This window comes from Artibeus jamaicensis, unplaced genomic scaffold (genome assembly GCF_021234435.1).
Source record: "Artibeus jamaicensis isolate MK-2021 breed Jamaican fruit bat unplaced genomic scaffold, CSHL_Jam_final contig_519, whole genome shotgun sequence".
Taxonomy (NCBI): domain Eukaryota; kingdom Metazoa; phylum Chordata; class Mammalia; order Chiroptera; family Phyllostomidae; genus Artibeus; species Artibeus jamaicensis.
This window is the reverse complement of record NW_026521871.1, coordinates 43,897,345-43,917,497: the sequence shown is the minus strand read 5'-3', so window position 1 is coordinate 43,917,497 and position 20,153 is coordinate 43,897,345. Positions and strand designations below refer to the sequence as shown.

The window sequence follows — 20,153 nt, the reverse complement described above, 5'->3', positions numbered from 1 at the left end:
TGTAGCCAAACTCAGGCCCTGAACTGGTTTTGTCCGAAGATGAGAAAAGCGACACTGAAGATAAGGAAGAGACCGAGTTGGGCGTCATGGAGGACCAGCGCAGCGTGATTCTTCATCTCATTTCACAGCTCAAACTTGGAATGGATTTGACCAAGGTAGGTTGGCATGTCCCGCTGGGTGTGTGGCCGTCTCTACCTCTAAGCCTTCCCGGGTCCCATTCCTTGCCTTGTGGCGAGACCAGAAAAGCAGAGCAGGGTGGAGCTCAGAATTGCAGTCGACTACGGCTACTCCAGGTGTGATTGGAAAGCAGATGGATGCTCAGCCTCAGGTGTGAGTCTTGCCCGCGCTTCCCTGCAGGAGCTGCGACTCTGTGAGGGCAGGGAGAGCGTTGGCAAAAGGGTATGAGGTGATAAGGGAGATTCAGGATAGGGTATTTCTGCTTCCAGCTGTGTCCTAGAGAAGGGCAAGGTGACCTGCAGAGGTGGGTAAGGCACGCTGGCCGCAGAGGAAAAACAGGAGGAAGGAAAACAGTGGAACCAGGAGTGAGGCTGCCGCACTGTCACTAGCTCTCACAGCTGGTCCCCGAAAGGCACCCTGGATGGGGACCCAGATCTCCGCATCCACTTGTAAAGAAACAAACCCGCTGGTTGGTGCACGTGCAGCCAGGATTCTCCCCGGGAACCTCCTCCAGCGTCCTACCCTCGGGTGGCAAGCTGATGGCCCCCAGAGGCCTGCCCTCCCTGCAGGTCTGTGGCTTCCTGGGGAGGCCAGCAGGAAAAGCAGTCGAGTGTGTGGCTGAGAGCTGGAATGGTGTCATCAGGGGTGTGGTGGGTGCCTGGACTTTGCTGCGCGGGCCACCTGTGTTCCGTGTCCAGCCTTGGTTACTCCCAAAGGGGCAGAGTGAGAACCAGAGGCTGTGTGTAGAGACCGGGCTCAGTGCTGATGTCGTGGGAGGCGCGCCCTCAGTCTTGTCCTTATGGAGCGCTGTGTCGTGTGGTGGACGGCGTGTGGTGGAGAGGAGCAGCCCCGGGGGCTGGAGAGACACGGCCCGTGGGGAGGGTGTGCTGTGGATGGAAGTTCTAGGTACTGAAGGTCGGCTGGGAAAATGTGGGCATCCTTGAAATGGACAGAGCCACCGAAGGCACAACCTGCAGAAGCCGCCATGAGGGGAGGTGGCTTGTTTGGCTGCAGTGAAGGTTGTGGATTCCCCAGGTTCACGTCAGGCTGGACTGGAGGCCAGAGAAGAGGGAGGGAGGTGGATTGGAGAGATTCTTCGAAGGGGAAGATGACGACATCGTGACTGAGGAGACAGGAGTTGGGAGTCCCAAGGAGGGCAGAAAACCCCTTTTTTCTTTGGAATTTTTTTTTTTTTATGTATTTGGAGATGAGTGTGTCGTATTCTGGGAGACTGCACCCCTTTAAACAAAACCTGTGGGCCCACGCCGAGGGGCTGACGCAGGAAGCCCCCCCAGCTTTGCCATCCCCCGCCCCGTGCATGCGTCGGTCTGCCCAGCTCTGCACACCCGGCCGTGCGGCTGGCCCTGCGGTATGTCCCCCGTCCACACTCTGGTCTCCGGGCTGTATGACGCCCGTCTCTCTTGCTGGAGGATTCGTTTCAAATGCTTGCCTTTTTAAAAGCCACCTCTTCTTTATTTTTGTGGATTGTGGAGCCAGTTACGATGGAGCTTAAGATCCAGCAGATGGAATATGGGTACTAGCACGATGTAAAATCATAGTTTTAAACTGTGGGTCATAACCCATTTAGTAGATTGTAAAACCAATTGTAGTGGGTTATCATTTCTAAAGATTGAAATAAAATATAGTAGAAAATAACACGTGAAACTTTTAGTTCTGTTGATACATGAGTAACTGGACTACAATATAAAATGAATTATCATGGATCATATTAAAAAATATTTATAGCCCTGGCCAGGGGGTGGTGGATGGCTCAGTCAGTTGGAGCACTATCCCATACCCCAGAGGTTGCAGGATTGATTCCCAGTCAGGGCACATACCTTGGTTGTTGTGGGTTTGGGGTGCATAGCAGAGGCGACCAATTGATGTTTCTCTCTCACATTGATGTCTCTCTGTCTCCCAAATCAATAATGAAAAACACATGGGAAACACTGGTGTGGACTCATGAATGATGTAGGAGAGAGACTCTCAGAGCCACTGAAGTTGTCCAGGTCAGATGTGGAGAAGCAGTGCGATACTGCGGGGACTGCGTTACGACAGGCCGACTGTCCCAGAGGCAGCATGACAGGGCTCTCTGGCTTTAAGGAAATCAGAACTGTGCATCTCACTGTTTTATTAGGATCTGGTTGCTTTGCATTTCCGGAGCCAGGGTCTATTTCTATAAAAGCAGATGTTGGGTTTCTTCAACACTCAGCTGGTCATGTGAAGGAAAAACTTTGTCTAGTCCACAGTTTATTAACTTATTTATTTACTGGGGAGAAGCTGCTACTCAAACACCAAGCAGGAACTTGATAAGGAAGCGGTAGACCTTTTATTGCACATAAGGTTTATGGGCTTTTGTTGCCCCGTGTCAGAAAAAGGTCGATGAAATTCTGCCTTGCTGTCTTTCCTCTCCTTGGCTCTTGCCCAGGCCATTCAGTTAAGCACGGGCTACGTTGGCAGTTGCAGACCTTAGCCGGAATGAAGTGTCTGCTGAGCGGGTACCCTAGAGATAGAATAATGTTCTCTGATTGAAGGATGAAGCTCTGGTGTCTGTTTATGAGGCAGGTGTGCTGCCCGTCTTTGGAGCATGCGCGGCAGTGGGAACAGACTCAGAAGAAGAGGAAGTGGAGGTGGGAAGTTCAATGAAGAGCAGTAGATCCCGGCAGGGAGGGTGGGAGGTGATGGGGGGGGTGCGGCCTCTCAGACCCGGCAGGGCAGGCTTCTCCCAGGTGACCTTGTGCCAGAGGCCAGGCTCAGAGGAGGGAGTCAGCCTTGTGAGTGTCTAGTGGAAGTGTGATCTGTGCCAAGGGGACAGCTGTGAAAAGGCCTGAGATGGCCCTTGTTTGGCATTCTGGGCAGACGGCCCAGTGGGGCTGGATCAGAGGGAACTGGTCATGTTTTCTTGGCCTTCTTGTGATGTAGGGGACGTCTTGAGCATACAGATTTTTTACCCTTTGATTGCATTATTTTATTAGACAAACCTTCCAGGGTCCCTCACAGTATGCAAGGATGGACATTGCTGTGCTCAAGCTCAGCAATGAACTTACAAGGGGAATTTCTTACCAGGGGAAATTTGAATGAAAAGAGTCAGAAGGTCCAGGGGTGTTAACTACCTCCCCCCATAACCCCCAGGCAGAACCGTGGATGTTCAGGGTCTTCCATCTTTCAGGTATTGCTCCCACTTCCTTTCCCTTCACCTCTTCTCTCCAAATCTTGTTTTTAATATGCTGTCAAACAAAGCCCACTACCTCTTCTGAAATGTTTGCCTTTTAACAGAGGACACAGTAGTGACCTGGCTTCCCTAAGCTTGTGTGTATACATCTGGGCCACCAGGGGGCAGTGTGTGTGCCATTTCTGTGCTCCTTTCCTGTATGATTGGCACGATCTCATCAATCCTGTTCTTCCCCAAAGAGTTCCAGTGAGTGAAGGTGGGTCTTCAGGCCCCCTGGGGGCAGTGAGGGGTCCAGCATGGGCCTTGACCAAGCAGAATCTGTTCATGTGAAAATGAAAAACCTTTCTGGGCTTTAGTGTTCTCATCTGTAAGATGGAATGGTCATACCTGCTCACAGATTATCAAGAAGAGTGAACAGGATGATGTGTACCCTGCTCTGATGTGTGGCTCGTTTGGGCGTTGTCCTGTAAAGCAAAGGGCCACTGGTTCGATTCCCCAGTCAGGGCACATGCCTGGGTTCTGGGTTCAGTCCCTGGTCAGGGCACGTATGAGGCAACCAAATTGATGTTTCTCTCTTGCATCGATGTGTCTCTTCTTCTCTTTCTCCTTTCCTTCCCCTCTCTCTAAAAATAAATTTTAAAAATCTTTAAACAACAACAACAGAAAAAAAAAATGTATATCCCCAAATACTGTGTCGGGCTGGAATTCTGTAAAAGGTTTACATGGGAAACATGTCATGCATTCTTTTTTTTTTTTTTTTTAAGATTTTATTTATTTATCTTTAGAGGGGAAGGGAAGGAGAGAGGGTGAGAAACATCAATGTGTGGTTGCCTTTTGTGCGTCCCCTGCTGGGAACTGGCCTGCAGGGAACCGGCCTGCAACCCAGGCATGTGCCCTGACTGGGAATTGAACCGCCATCCTTTGATTCGCAGACCCATGCTCAATCCACTGAGCTACACCAGCCAGGGCCATGTCATGCATTCTTACAATACTTTTCTTGTTTATATAATTATGTCTCTGTATTCTCAAATAACCAATTATTTACAGAAGCATCAGAGGTGGTCCCAGAGGCTGCTCTAGTCATTAGGAGGCTTGTTTTTAGTCTTCCGCTTTGTCACTGAAATACTGTGTGGCAGGCTTGTGTCTGATTTTTGCTGTCCTTCTTTTCCCCTGGTTTCTGGATGAGGGTGCCCATCCCTGATGATAAACGCCACCAGCAGAGAGCGAGTGAGGGAGCCTTTACTATGTGCTAGGTAGGCCCTGGGCTAATTGTATGCTCTCATTTAGTACTCACACAGAACCTAGGCGGTCGGTACTCTCCTTTCCCCTGTCTTGCCATGGACTGAGTCTTGGGGCGGTGAATGTGCCCACGCACACGTCTCTGGGTTGCCAGGAGATGAACCTGAACTCACAGCTTCTGGTGCACTTCCGCAGGCCGAGGGCTGGGATTCTGAGAGAACACAGGGGTTGATTTCAGCACTGTATCTCTCTCAGGTAGTAAATATCTTATTGGAAAAGATAAAATTTTATTTCAAACTCTTTCCATCCAACGAAAATTTTAATAGATGCCTTTTGTGATGTTCTAAGTACAGGGAAATTGGTTGCCAAGGGATCTGGCACTTGAAGGAGATTTAGTGGAGCTTTGGCAGCATGAATTATCTCCCCTTTCTTTTGAAAGGTTGGGGTTTTCATGTATTTCCCCTGGTTTCCTTAAAGGATTACATAGATCAGTCTTGGCGGGTGGTCTTGGCCTCTCTTCACTTGCATATTGGCACTGGGTAGGTTTGCCAGTCTAAGGGCAGGGTGATAGGTAGATAATGCTCAAGGTTATGACATTAACTGATGCTTCTTTGCAGAGCATTGCCCCTGCTCCGGGCCTTCCTGTTGAGTTCCCTGCTGGGGGGAAGGGACCGTCCCTCTTCCCGGGAGCCCTTTGACTTTCTCAATGGGTGACTGAGTATTTGGAATTTCTAAGGGCCCAGATTGGAGATTAGTTATTTACATGTAGATTGATGCAGCTTTAAATATAATTAATTGTTCTCTGAGTCCCAAGTGCAGATCTGCTCTTTTTTTCCCTTTCTGCAAAGCAGTTCATTGTCTTAATTATGTTAATGAGAGAAAAGGCAGCCCTTATTGATGGCTCCATAAATCTGCATCTAGATCTAGCCGTTTGGACACCGTCATCTGCGCAGCTGGGCCATCACTCACCTCTCCACTGGAGGCAGACAGCCCAATTAGTACCCACCAGTTTTTGGCTCTATCTCTCTGGTGTCCACCGCCCAAGGAACAGATGATTAAGTGACTTAGTTGCAAAAGCACACACACACAAAGAGCAGGAAGATCGCATGAGAGATAGAAATCTGCTTGCACGAGCCCGCTAAGATGGAGGCATAAACAGACACACTTCGCCTCCCTTACAGCCACAACAAGGTTCACAGCTAACATCAAAACAAATACAACCAGAACTGCCAGAAAATTGAACTGTATGGAAGTCTGATAGCCAAGGACTTAAAGAAGAAACATTCATCCAGATGGGTAGGAGGGGCGGAGACCGGGAGCCAGAGTGGTGGAGAGGGCATGGTGTGGCAGCGGCCGGTGGGATGGGCGGTCCCACATTCACATGTGGCAGAGAAAACCCGGGAGGGACCGGACCCCTGGGGAGTGAGCCATCTCAGCGCCAGGCCCTGACCGTGCAGCCCAGGGTTCCATCGTCAGGAAAATAAAGCCTCCTAACTCCTGCTATAAAAACCAGCGGGGGTTGGGTGGTGGAAGAAACTGCCTGTCTCTCAAGAGAGTTCATTTAAAGGACCTGCAAGGCCCTAGAATGTGTGCAAACCCACCCACTGTGGGGTTCAGCACCAGGGAAGCAGCTGAGAAGGGCACCAGTCACAAATGGGAAGTGGGGGAAGTGGCTCGAAATGAGGCAAGAGCCAAGCTGGCAGCATCGTTCCCTCACGTACAGCGCCACGAAGTGGCCAAACAGGTTGTCCCACCCTGTCGCACACCTGAGGCTCCGCCCCTTACAATGTGACAGGTGTGCCAAGACAGAGTCAAAGTAGCGCCATGTAATACACAGAAACACACACAGGGAGGCTGACAAAATGAGGAGATAAAGAAGTATGACCCAGATGAGAGAAGAGGTCAAAACTCCAAAAAAAGAACTAAGCAAAACAGAGACCTATCAGATGCAGGGCTCGAAACACTGGTGATAAGGCTGCTCAGAGATCCCACTGAGTATTGCAAACACATAAGGGGAGAAACGAAGGCTACACTGAATGAAATAAAGGAAAATCCACAGGGAACCAACAGCGAAGGGAAGGAAGCCAGGGTTAAATCAGTGATTTGGAACATGAGGAAGAAGTAAAAAGTTAACCAGTACATAATGAAGAAACAAGAATTCAAAAAAAAAAATGAGAAGAGAATAAGATGACTCTGAAATATCTCCAAATGTGCCGACATCTGAATCATAGGGGTGCCAAAAGGGGAAGAGGAAGAACAAGAAATTGAAAACTTGCTTGAAAAAAATAATGAAAGAAAAGTTCTCTAATTTGGTGAAGGAAATAGACATACACATCCAGGGAGCACAGAGAGCCCCAAAGAAGTTGAACCCAAACAGGGCAACACCTCACCACATCATAATGAAAATGCCAAAGGTCAAAGATAAAGAGAGAATCTTAAAAGCAGCAGGACAAAAGAAGAGTTACCTTCAAAGGAGTTCCCATAAGACTATCAGCTGATTTCTCAAAAGAAACTTTACAGGCAAGAAGGGACTGGCAAGAAGTATTCAAAGTAATGAAGAGCAAGGGCCTATATCCAAGATTACTTTATCCAGCAAAGCTGTCATTTTAGGATGGAAGGGCAGATAAAGTGCTTCCCAGGTAAGGTCAAGTTCAAGGAGTTCATCACCACCAAGCTCTTATTATATGAAATGTTAAAGGGGCTTATTTAAGAAAAAGAAGATCAAAATTATGAACAGTAAAGTGACAAACTCACAACTATCAACAACTAAATCTAAAAAAAACAAAGGCAAATAAGGAAACAACTAGAACAGGAATAGAATCACAGAAATGGAGATCACATGGAGGGTTATCAGCTGGGAGGGGGAAGGGGGAGAGTGGGGGAAAGGTACAGGAATAAGAAGCTTAAACGGTAGGTACAGAATAGACAGGGGGAGGTTAAGAATAGCACAGGAAGTAGAGAAGCCAAAGAACTTGCATGCATGACCCAGGGACGTGAACTGAAGGGGGGGATTGCAAGAGGGAAGGGGGGTACTGGGCTGAGAAGGGCAAAGGGGAATAAAAATTGGAACAACTGTAATAGCATAATCAATAAGTATATATTTTTTTTAAAAAAGAAATCTACTTTAATGAAAAGTGTGTTCCCGAATGTTCAAAGGGCTGGTTTGAAAGGTGTCTGTCTGGCGTTCTGCACAAACACTGTCAAAACCTACCAAGAAGAGGTGAAAGGGGAGATGGTCATTCCACTCCGACCCATCTCCTCTGTCTCTCACCTGTTCTCCTTTTCCCGTCTCGGCCAAAGCCATGGCCTCACTGTCAAGTTCAGGATCCATATCCAGTGCGTTGGACTTGGCGTTGGCTGTGACACCGCACTCCCTGCGTGTGCAATTTCAGGAGGGTTATCTCGGAACGCTGGTCAGTTCTCAGGTGTTGCATCTGCAGTAGAGCCTATTTTCTTCTTCCTCCCAAGTTTTTGTTTTGCACATTTTCTAATCTACAGTAGAGTTACGAGAATAGTGTGATGAATTCCCACACACGTATCACCTTTATTGGCTGGTGAACATTTTGCCTCTTTGCGTTTCTTCTCCCTTCTTTCCTCTCTCCTTCTCCACTGCCTCTTTCATCTCTCCCCCGCCCCACAGCCCCACATACGCATGCGCACGTATGTGTAGGTTTATTTTTTGAGGAAGCACTTGGAGTGTTGCAGTATCTCTGAACAGTAGGACATTCCTCTTACGCAATACAATTGTTACACTTGGCAAATTTAACATTGATGCAATACTATTTCATAAAGGGCCCATTGTAGAAGTTTCCCAAATCCTCCCCATAATGCTGTTGATAAGTTTATGAAGAGCAAAAAGAGCACCGTGGATGCTGTGATGGAGAGAAGCGTGGGCGCAGTGAAGACGGGGAGGAGGCGGTTTGCTGGTCTAGCCTTGGGAGCAGGAGTTGCTGGAGACAGCTTCACAGAGGGGGTGTCCTGTGAGCTGCGCAGCTGCGAAGCATTTGCACGGGGCAGGGGGGAGAGGGCCGAAGGGGAAGCGGGAGTGAATGTGTGTGTCTGGAGGGCACCGGTGAGGGAGGGCTGCAGGCCAGATCGAGGGCTGCTGTGAGACAAGAGGGAGCCGGGGGCCAGGCTCACCATCCTCTCCGGTGCAGATCTGAGCAAGAAGAGCCTGGCCGGGGTGTGGAGAAGTACATGCAGGTGGGCAGCACCGAAAGCTGCAAGACCTGCGAGGGAGTTCCGCCTGCGCTTTTCCACGGGGCTGGCTGGGCGTGTCCTCCCATTTTCTTTTTGAGTTGTACTCACAGTTTTCAATTAGTTTCCATTCTGTATTATTTTGCATTTTTTCAGGTGTGCAGCGTTGTGGTTAAACAATCACGTGCATAACAAAGTGTCCCCCTATATTTCCAGTACCCCCCCCCCCCGCACCACGCACAGTTATTACACTGTGACCAACTATGTTCCCTGTGCTGTACTTTACATCCCTGTGGCTGTTTTGTAACTGCCGATCTGTACTTCTCAACCCCTTCACCATTTCCACTCAGTCCCCTCTTCTGGCAAACATCAGGGTGTCCTCTGTATCTATGACTCTGTTTCAATTTTGTCCATTTATTCTGTTCTTCAGATTCCACATGCTGTGTAATTGGTGTCACGGGTATTTGTCTTTCTCTGACTGGCTGATTTCACTCAGCATAATACCCTGTTGGTTCACTCATGCTGTCGCAAGTGTTCAAGTTTCATTCTTTTTTATGGCCGAGTAATGTTTCACTGTATGTGCGTACCAGCGCTTTTTTATCCACTCATTTGTTAATGGGACTCGGATTGTTTCCATTTCTGGGCTGTTGTAAATGATGCTGCAGTGGGCCTGAGGTGCATGCATGCCTTCGAATTAGTGTTTTGGGTTTCTTCGGGTCTATACCCAGAAGTGGAATTGCTTGGTCGTAAGGCAGTTCCGTTTTTGATTGAGGAGCACCCATTGTCCCTCCCGTTTTCTGTGGTGGCCTTGCACGCCCTTTCTGAACTGCCGAAGGTCTTCCCACCAGCTGTAAAGTTAATGATGGTTTTCTCACTGGTGGATTTCCCTGTCATTCTGGGAGGAGTAGAATGAACTAGAAGGTGGAGCTCCTGTCCTACCCTTCCCCTCTGCTACCTCCTGCCCCACAATTAACTATTAATCAGTGAGAGTAGAACGCCGAGCCTCCCAGTTCTTGTGTCCAGTGAACTCTGCCTCCCTCGTCCTCTGAGGGAAGGAAAATGTGCTTGTTAACCAGAAGCAGATCATCATGGTGTGTCGTGGAAAGAAGTTGGGGTGTCGGGGGGCAGCTCTGAGGTTCCCTGCTGCTCTGTGTCCCCCGGTCTCTGTCCCCTCACCTGTGAGACTGGTGTTGATTCCATCACCTTTTCTTTTATTGTTTTTTAAGAGAGAGGGGAAGGAAAGGAGAAAGAGAGGGAGAGAAACATCAATGTGTGGCTGCCTCTCTCCATGTCCCCTACTGGGGACCTGGCCCACAACCCAGGCATGTGCCCTGCCTGACTGGGAATCGAACCAGCTACCCTTGCTTCGAAGGCCAGTGGTCAATCCACTGAGCCACACCAGCCATGGCAAATTCCATCATCTTGAAGGTTTCTTTTGGTTCTGATGATCAGTGATTTGGGGTTCTCAGTGGAGTTCTTTTTCCTGTTCATTTTGTTTTAATCCTTCAGCTTCTGAGTTCAGAAATGATGAATAAGGAAAAATGCTTTAAACTCTTGCCTTTTCAAAAGTACACAAGTACGTATTGTAGCTGATTCTTTCCCTGCAATTTCAACCTCGGCTACCGACATGGGGATTCTTGCTGTCCAGAGGCGGAATTGTGTCCAGAGCAGCCCCGTTGCTGCCGGGGGTGGGGAGGAGGGTGGGCGTCAAGGTCGTGGAGTCACCTTCCCTTGGCGTTCTGGGGGGCAGGGCTGACGGCCCTCGCTGTCATTCTGCCTGCTCCCTCCCGCCTTGCCTCCTGATCGGGGTCCTGGGGCCCTGGAAGGGAGAGAACAGGAAGGGGCATGGTTTGGGGGTAGTCCGGTGATGTGGACACTGTGGCTTCTTTTTCTCTCATTGATTCAGCCTCATTGAGGGGGTTGCCTGGGCTACTGAAGTCCACAGTCCCTAAGCTGCATGACCTGGCTGGGGCAGCTCTTGGGGGAGAGCTCAAGGGGCTCTGGGGGCAGGGGAAGGAGAGAGGATGAGTGTTTGGGGTTATTTCGCTTTCCCCGTGCATGGTGGGAAGCCACCGGGAGAGGAGCAGCCTGGGAGAGTTGGACCCCTGAGGCTCGCGATGGCTGCTGAATGACGCCCGGTCCCGCAGAGAGGCACAGCAGTAGTCGCAGCGGCATCTGCAGGCCGTCCTGACCCAGGGCGTACTTTTCCTGGGCAGCTCAGATCCGTGAGCAGCCCGTGTCTCACTTTGGTTAAGTTGTAGCAGAGAGAAGGTTAGGCATCTCCTTTAATTTGCTGTAGTTGTATCTTAAATGATGCTTCTTCTTCCAGTCCATTACAAAAGCAAAGCAGAAAGGTGCTCAGAAAAAATAAGAAAGTTTGGATTGTGTTACATGTCTAATTTTACATCTGGCCACTTTTTTACTTAATACAGGTGCATTTTCCTCTGACACAATTTATAGGTGAAAGATAGAACATTAAAAAAGATACCAGCCTCATCTGTCCAGTGGGCTGGCCTTTCTCCTTTTCTCAGAAACCCCTGTGCTTTGCTGATCTCATGCCTGTCTGTCTGTCTGTCTCTTTCTCTCAGAACCTCTGTCTTCCAGTGACGTGCTCAGCAAGGACGGGCCTTAGCAAGCTGAAGCAGAGTCAGGGTTACAGATCTTTGAGCTGAAATGTTCACGCCCAGAGAGGTGCCCCCTTGCAAATGTCCTCCTGCGAGTTAGTGACTGTGGAAAGGAAGGACAGGCTTGGTTGTGTAAGGAGGGAGCACAGTCCAGCTGCATGGCCTTGGTCAACTTGCTTGACCTTGAACTAGTGTGGATCCTCTTTCCTCACTTGGAGGGGGGCAAGGAGGAGCCAGCAGGTCAAGACCAGGCTTCCAGCTTCAACATCCTGTGATTCCCTGTGAGGAGGAGCAGCAGCGTGAGATGCTCCAGGTCAGAAAGGCTGTGCCGCGCGGCTACGCAGGGGGGACGTTAACATCCAGGCACTGAGAGTCACGTCAAGGTCACTGTCGAGCAGTGGGAAACAGGCCGCTCTCCTCCGCGTATGAGCAGTAGTAATGAGTTACCTGCTCGCCAGTGTCACAAGATCCTTCATTTGCTTTAAGTAACTAATCACAGGGTTACAGGCATTTAGGTTGTATGGCACCTGAGTGACCACTCTGGATCGACAAGGAGTTTCTGTGTCCCACCCCTGACAGAGCCACCCTGATTTCTACTTACCTTCAGTCATGGGCCAGTAACAAACCCAGGTTCAATGCCAGCTGCTGCTTCGTGACTTCTGGTCCTTCTTCTGGCCCACATGGCCCCTCTGCTTTGCGGCAGCTCCGTGCACACTTGCCTGGTAGTTGGCCTTGCCTCCCGGAGACCTGGGCCGGGGCCCTGCCCCACGCCTGTTCTGCCCTGACCTCGGTGGGTTTTATAGGCTTCTCTCGTGACGGAGATTATCAAATGGTTGCTGGTGGGTCCGTTCTACCCGGACCCCCTTTAATGCGGCACCGGCAAACCCCAATGTCCATGTTTGTGGGAACACACCGAGCAGCCCCCTTGGTCATGCCTGACGTTGGGAAGGTCATGAGAAAGCCCTTCCGAGCTGTTTTCTTCACCCTCTAAATGATGAGGAGTGTGACAGAGCTGTGTGGTGTAACAGGCGGATGGCAGTGGACAGAGACAGAGGCCGTTGTGTTATCTCACATGAACTGAGAAGAGAATCACTCAGGACAGTCTTGTCCCCGAAGCCAGGTTGGTCTTGATGCCACCACCACAGCTACTTCCAGTTTCGGCCACATTATTTCCCCCGATTCGTCATTTTGCACAAATCGAAAGAAGCTGTCCCCTGGCTTCAGCCATGGTGCGTCTGCCTGGCGTGGCTGCAGCTTCCACGCGTGTCTCTTTCCGCCCCGTCATGTCATCCCAGGGGTTCCTGTCTGACTTTGCCTCCTCCCAAATGCAGGTGGTGCTTCCCACATTCATTCTGGAGAAGCGGTCCCTGCTGGAAATGTATGCGGACTTCATGGCGCACCCGGACCTGCTGCTGGCCATCGCGGCGGGAGCCACGCCCGAGGAGAGAGTCATTGGCTTTGTGGAGTATTACCTCACCTCCTTCCACGAGGGCCGCAAGGGGGCCTTGGCCAAGAAGCCCTACAACCCCATCATTGGTGAGACGTTTCACTGCTCCTGGGAAGTCCCCAAGGACAAGGTCAAGCCAAAGAGGACTGCTCCCCACTCTCCTCCTGGCCACCAACACCTGACGGCCAGTGACCCTTCTGAAAGCTACAAGCTAAGGTTTGTGGCTGAGCAGGTGTCCCATCACCCACCTATCTCCTGCTTCTACTGTGAGTGCAAGGAGAAGAAACTGTGCGTCAACACTCATGTATGGACCAAAAGCAAGTTCATGGGCATGTCCGTGGGGGTCTCTATGATAGGAGAAGGTAAGCCATCTCATGTGTTCGCTGGAGTCTGACTCTCACACAGTGATGTTTGCATACCTGATGGATGACCAATGATTTTCTTTGTGGGGTTCCTCGTTTTTATCTTGCTTGGGAATTGAGGGGTGAGTGAGTGGGTGGGCAGGAGAGAGGGCCGGGTTTTGTTATTTTTGGGACTAGATCCTGGTAATTTCTCAGTGGGGCCAGAGTGATGGCCTGGATGGGGCATGTAGCTGTTTGCCCAACCAGCCGCTCACCCGGATCTTTCCATGCGCCGCGTGTGCGTGAGTGGCCTTACATGTGCTTCGTTTTCAGCTTTGCGTGACTATCACAGCCCGCTCCGGATCTGTGAAGCACATTTTCACCCCTTCTCACCTGTTTTCTGGCTCAAAGACAGTGAGGAGAGTAGTGCTACCTAGTCACCATTTGCTCATGAAAATTCCCGCGGCAAACCTCTGGCCCCTGTGCTGGCGATTCTGAAGGAAGAGCACAGCGTGAATCCCCCACTCACGGCTTGCTTGTTTCTGTTTTAGCAAATAGCTATGAATGAAGTTGACCCATCATTTGAAGAAACCTGTAATAATCCTTGTTAAATTCAAGTGTCTGTATTGGTGATTCTTTAACTTCTTTTGAGTCACAAATCCCTTTGGAACTTGAAGGATGTAGACTCACTTTTTGGCGGGTGAGTGGGGAGCAAAATGTGGCTTTCAATGTCAGGGAGTAGATGGCTTCTTGGAAGTCCCCCTGTGAAACCCCAGGAGATAAGAACACCTGTCACTCACTGAGCACCTACTAGATGTTGTCTTAGGGGCTATGGATACTTGTATGAACAAAATCATACGCACCCCCAAAAAGTCTGTCCTCATGAAGCTTCTATTCTACTCTATAATGGAAATAAAATTCTGTTTGGAGGGTTGGAAGGTAAGTGCTATGGAGAAAAATTAAGCAGAGAGGGGGCCTGGGAGGAGTGGGGAGAGAGCGGTAGAGCCTCGGGATGGGCTGCCGGCCAGGAAGGTCTCACTAGGAAGGTGACATTTAAGCAGAGACCCGGGGGTGGCGATAAAAGGTGGGCCAGGGGAAGAATACGTACAGCAGAAAGAACGGAGGCCCTGTCGTGCTGGCGGCGAGCAGGAAGCGCAAAGAGCTGGAGCAGGGTGTACGAGGCAGGGGTTTGAGAAACAAGGTCAGAGAGCGGCCAGCGGCCAGATCCGCAGGGGCTCGGGCTGGGCTGTTGCTCGGGCTTTTGGCTCTCACACTGAGTGAGCCGTGGAGCCCCCGAGGGTTTCGAGCAGAAGAGTATCGTGATCAGAGTTACAGTTTAGGGAGATTATTCCAGTTGCTTGTTGAAAACAGACCGGAATAAGACAGGTAGAGATAGAAGCAAGGAGACCAGTTAGGAGATAATGGTCATAATCCAGGCAAGAGGGTGGTGGTGGCTGGGGCCAGGGTGGGGAAATAGTCGAGGAGGAGAAACGGGGTGAGAGTCTGGAAGCACTGTGAAGGGAGAGAGCCCAGGGGACCCGTGTCGGCGTCTGGTGTCGGTTACGTGAGGAAGGTGATACCGAGGCTTTCGAGCTGAGTCCCTAGAAGGATGGAAGAGCCGTTAACGGAGGTGGGGGAGGCTTGGGGCTGGGAGAGCAAGAGCCAACTTGGGCGGCGAGTGTGGGAGCTCAGGTTGTGTTATGGTTTAGACACTCAAGCAGGGTGCTTGAGTCGACGCCTGAAGTTCTGGAGGGAGGCTCCGTGCTAAGGTAAAAACCCGGACCTAAGGTCTGGAGCCTAAGGAGATTGCTTAACGAGCACTGCTCCTGTAGCCTCCAGCATCGAGAGGCCCAAAGGCCGAGGAGCAGCAGTCAAGGAGACTGAGGGCCGAGAGGTAGACGGGGTGGGAGAAGGCGATTCCCGCCAGCCGAGTGCAGCCTTTCTGAGGAGGACAGGATCAGCTGACTTAGATGCTGCTGTTCTGTTCTGGGAAGATGGGGAGTGAAAACTGACCATTGGCTTTGGACTGAGGTCAATGGTGACCCAGGAGGGACGTGAGTGGAATGGTGCTGGAGAAAAGCTGATTGCAATACAGCGGTTCCTGCTTCTCCATGGGCAGTACATTGTGAGACCCCAGTAGGTGCTGAAACTGCAGGTAGTATCACACCACACGCACACACTCATACACTCTCACACACTCATACACACACACAGGACCAAGCGATGATTCACACCCTGGCCCAACAGCATGGAGCTGAGGTTTCATCATGCTCCTCATCAGCAGGGGACCCAGTTTAAAACTGGTGAATTGTTTACTTCTGGAATGTCCCACGTAATATTTTCAGACCACTGTTGACCACAGGTAACTAACTGAAATGGTGGGAAGCGAAACCATGAATAAGTGGTCACCACTGTAGATCTGAGAGGGCTTGGGAAGACAGGAATCAGAGGCTTCTCCTCACAGCCGCGACAGGGAGCTGCAGTAGGGCTGTGCTGATGGGGTTGAGGCCGCAGGGCAGGTCCTGGTAAGCAGGTCTCTGCCCAGGGGCTGGACTGCGTCGTTTGGTGCTGCGTGGTGCGGTGCCGCGTGGTGCAGCGCCCTGAGCAGGGAGCTGGGTCCCAGCACCCCAGGCAGCTGTGGCTCCTGAAAGCAGGGAGGACGCGGCAGGAAGAGGCTCGCTAAAGACCCCTGTGGGGGAGGTTTGTGTTTGCACTGATTTGTGCACTGGCGTGTGTAATAAGGAGTGAGAGTGGTATTAATCTTGGTTTTGACTTATCTGGGGCTCTGTGTTCCTGCAGGTTGGCAGCAGCTCACCTAATGCCTCGAGGTTCGCGCTGGTGAAGTCTTATTTCCAAACAGGTCTTGGGACTTGGGAGACTCATTTCGTTCTGTTTAATTTTGCTCCTTAGCCTCTATTTCCCACGGGATGTATTTCATGGAGAAGAAGTGTGCTCGTGTGCAGAGAAAGTAACACACTGTGGGAGGCAGCCCCCCCCTTCAGTGAACCTGAAGCCCGTGGAGTGGGAGATTGAGGGCGTGTTCTGCAAAGATACCGCCCCCGTTTCCCGTGAATGATTGATTCGTTCATTCACTGACTTTTAATGTCATCTGGAAATTCATCCAGCTGTTGAGTTTTATTAGCATACTAGAATAAACTTTCATATCGACCTACAAGACATCTGATGCGACTTTAAGACTGTAGGATGGTGTGTTAAATGTGGGTGGTGGGGCGGAAGGAAGAGCCTATGAGACAGGGTCCGGGATACGTGGGAGGCAGGGGCCTTTGGTGGAGGAACCTTGCTCAGATGGTCCCTGAATTAGAGATACTGCTTCTTGTGTAGGTACCTCCTTCTCCATGACGGGGTGACTCAGATCTGTGGGGTCATGCGTTCATGTGCTAGATGAACAGCACTGTACCTGGAGTTGGATGTGCAGGAGTGAGCAGGACAGACTGGTTCCTGCCCTGGGGGAGCTGATGTTCTAATGCGCGAGTCAGAACACAAGATGTGTGTGAGAAAGTGGAGGTGTAACAGGCGATGATGGCTGCTGCTAGTGAGACAGAGCTGGAAAGGCGGAGAGTGGGCTGCTGCCACAGAGGACCTCTCGCAGGTCCTCAGGGAGAGCGGAGTACCTCACCAGAGGCTTGGGGGAGGGGAGAGGGTAAGCCGTGTGGGTGTTCCAAGCAAACAACCCAGCAAGTTGAATGCTCACAGGCAGGAGCGTGTATCTGGCGAGTTCTAGGAACATCAGGAGGCCAGTGTGGCTGGAGCAGAGCAGAGCAGAGGTGAGGGTGGCAGGTAGGGAGAGGAGAAGAGGCCAGGAGCAGGGGCCCCGTCATGGAGGCTGGCTTGGGAGCCTGGAAGAAGTTGGGTTTCTGCCCTGAGTGAGGTGAGAGTTGGTGGAGGGTGGAGTGGTTCTAGCCGCCTCCCAAGGGCTGCTGTGTGACGAACAGACTGAAGGTGGGAGGTAGGAGACCCCGCGGCAGAAGTAGGAGTGGACGAGTTGCTGTTCTCTTCCTCCCTCTTACACACGCACGCACACTTTAAATCTGCGCCTAGCCAGAGTAAGTGTTCAGTGAATGCCGTACGATCTGATAAAACGAAATGGATGTTCTGGTACACAGAACACATTCCGGTTCCTGTCTGGGGACTCCCCTGCACGCGGCAGAACTGCCTGCTGCCAGTTGTCAAGCCGTGGGAAACCGCAGATTCCTAATTTACAGCACGGGCTGGGCGCCTCCCTTCTCTGGGCCCACGCAGGGATCTACTACAAGTTTTTGATAAAGGTGAAGCTTTGCAGATCTGTTTCTAGTGATTTGGGGAAGTCTTCAATCAGAGAACCTCCGCCTCTTCCCAGCCCCAGGGAAGCCCCCTGCTCTCACCGAAAAGTCCAAGGGCACCTGCCACCCTCGGGCCCCAGGGGCGGGCTGTGCCGCGGGGGTGGGTGGGTAACGCCCCCACTTGTGTGGCTGCTTTGGTGCCTCCCGCCTCCCAGCACGTTTGCTCACCTCTCCCCTCTTTCCTCGAGTCTCTGCACCCCGTCCATCCTGTTAGCCCTTCCACTTGAGACACACCTTCCATGGGGCACCCTCCATACCCCAGCAGAAGCCACAGCCTCTGCCCAGCTGCTCGGGAACTTCCGCTTGAGGGTGGCGGGTGCTTTGGGCCCTGGTGTTCCCACCCTGTCCCCTGCGCTGACCTCTTCGCCGTCTCCCTTGGTTGGCAGCTGTTGTGTGTCTCTGTAGGGTAGACCCCTGCTGTCCCAGGGCCTTGGCTCCCTTGTTTCTGACACACGACAGGTAGGGGCTGGGCCTTTCGTTCCTGGGGCACAGCCCCGGGTGCGCTCGGAGATGCGTCTGCATACAAAGCGCTCGATGCTGTGGGGGGGAGGCCCAGGACCACCCTTTCTGAGGCCTCAGCTGTGGGCATCCCTGAAGCTGAGAATTTGCTGCTGCCGTTTTTCTGGCTGCTCGGAAACTCCTATGGTCGTATTTTTTCACAGCACAAAACCCTTGTGAGAGCCCCCAGACTCCCAAGTTTGCTGGTTCCTGTCCTCAGAGCTCCTTTGCAGGGCTGGGCGAGGGGGAGCGGGATGCGCTTCCCGTCCTCTCTCGTTCCTTGCGTGAATCCAGCACTTTCCATGGGTATTTTGACTGAGTTTAAAGTAACATTTTCCCAACCCTCTCATGGTAAAATTTAGATCTTAAATGGGTCCCCTTGAAATTGTGTGGTAAATACTTGGGCTTATCTTTTAAATTATTGCCTTAGGCGGTGGCATATTTAGCTTACTACGAAATGCCATTATAAAGTGCTTCATTATGCCTTGAATTGACTTAGGCTGCAGCTCAGAGTCCGTCTCCCCAGCCGCCCACGCCGAGGCTCCGACACTGAAAACCCCTAATTGAGATGCCATGCGGTGTCCCCATCCCCCGTGTCCACAGGGAAGCAAAGACACCTCCCCTGTCCCCCCCACACGGCCGGGGAGCTGAGGCCCATCCGCTGCTCTCGCAACCTGCCCGGCCCCGCCCCCAACACAATAGCAGAACCAGTGCCCAGTAAAATGGCACAGCCTCTTAATTGAGTCTGTAGGGAAAGGCAATTAGTTCCAGCAGGAGAAGTGACGCGTCTCCCGGCGCTGATGAATGTGGATGCTGCCGGCGCCAGCAGCCGGGTTCCCCGGGTCGCTCTCCGCGTCTGGGCTTTCCAGGCCGCGGGTTCTATCGGAGTCTTTCGGTTCCTCGGGTTGAGATCGTGTGTGCAACTAATTGAAATTTATCAGTGTGAAAGCCTTAATGCTCGGCCTTATGTTTATTGATAAGTCAGTTTGTGGAATCGAACACGACGGTCTCCCAGCTTGAGGACGAACGTCGGCAGGGAAAAATGGATTATTTGGCATTTTTCAGTTTCTCTGAGCTGTTAGGCCAACGAAAAAGGAGCCTTCATTTGTGATTCCCATCAGTGAGTCTAGTTTTAATGTAGCCTTTTATTCCCATTAGGGGGGAAGTATTTTTTTTATGAAACCCTACAAAGTAGTGGTGTGAAGGCTTAATTATAGGTTATTTAATAAGTCGGCACATTTATATCGTAAAGATCTTCAGAAAAGAGCCAAAGGAATATGGTCTGGCTTATGCTTTTGACACCAGCTTAGCGGTGGGGCCCGCTGGCTTCTGGGGACTCGAGGGAAAGTTCATGTTGGTTTGGAAGAGATTTTTCTAGAGACGATGAGCGGCAGGAGGTGGCCCCCACTGATCTCTTTGTCCCTGATGTGCACAACCCACCGCAGACTCTGTGACTGCCTCCGTATCCCCAAATGGACATACCGCTGTTAAGAATTCCCCTGTCAGGCCCTGGCTGGTGTGACTCAGTGGACAGAGCGGGCACCTTCTCACAGCTGCGGCCTTGTGTTAGCCTGCCGGTTAATTAACGCCCACTGTTCTGCCCTACTCCCCGAGGGCAGACACTGGGTCTGTCTTGTTCACCGTTGTATTCTCAGTGCCACGCACAGTGCCTGGCACACAGTAGGCACACAGTAGGGCACGCAGATTAGTTCATGGTGAATGGGCAGCCAGCCTGTGTGGAGGTGGGAGGCCCTTTGCAGGAGGCTGCTTGGCTTCTTTTGTGTCTCGGGGTGCCCGGCTGCCCTTTTCTCGCACCTGCGTGCCTGACCACCCCCTCCTCTCTCCCCGGAGGTGTGCTGAGGCTCCTGGAACACGGGGAGGAGTACGTGTTCACCCTGCCCAGTGCCTACGCGCGCTCCATCCTCACCGTCCCCTGGGTGGAGCTTGGAGGAAAAGTCAGCATCAGCTGCGCCAAGACGGGGTACTCAGCAACCGTGATATTCCACACGAAGCCTTTCTACGGAGGGAAAGTGCACAGGTAGGAGGCAGCCGGGGGGCCTTTGTCGTTGTCTTTATCACGATGCCCTGAGTTCTTTCCTCCATCAGAGATGGGACTCC

At 51.5% G+C, this 20,153-nt stretch overlaps 1 protein-coding gene across 4 annotated transcripts in view; it reads left to right on the top strand.

Annotated features, from left to right (window-relative positions):
• The window catches only part of OSBPL10 (oxysterol binding protein like 10), a 259,064-nt gene that overhangs the window by 211,257 nt on the left and 27,654 nt on the right, over nucleotides 1–20,153 (top strand). For all 4 annotated transcript variants that reach the window (XM_037134654.2, XM_037134663.2, XM_053669357.1 and 1 more), the window contains 3 exons: nucleotides 6–155; nucleotides 12,741–13,218; nucleotides 19,887–20,073. In XM_037134654.2, the coding sequence (XP_036990549.2) occupies nucleotides 6–155; nucleotides 12,741–13,218; nucleotides 19,887–20,073 (815 nt within the window). The remainder of the gene's footprint in view (nucleotides 1–5; nucleotides 156–12,740; nucleotides 13,219–19,886; nucleotides 20,074–20,153) is intronic.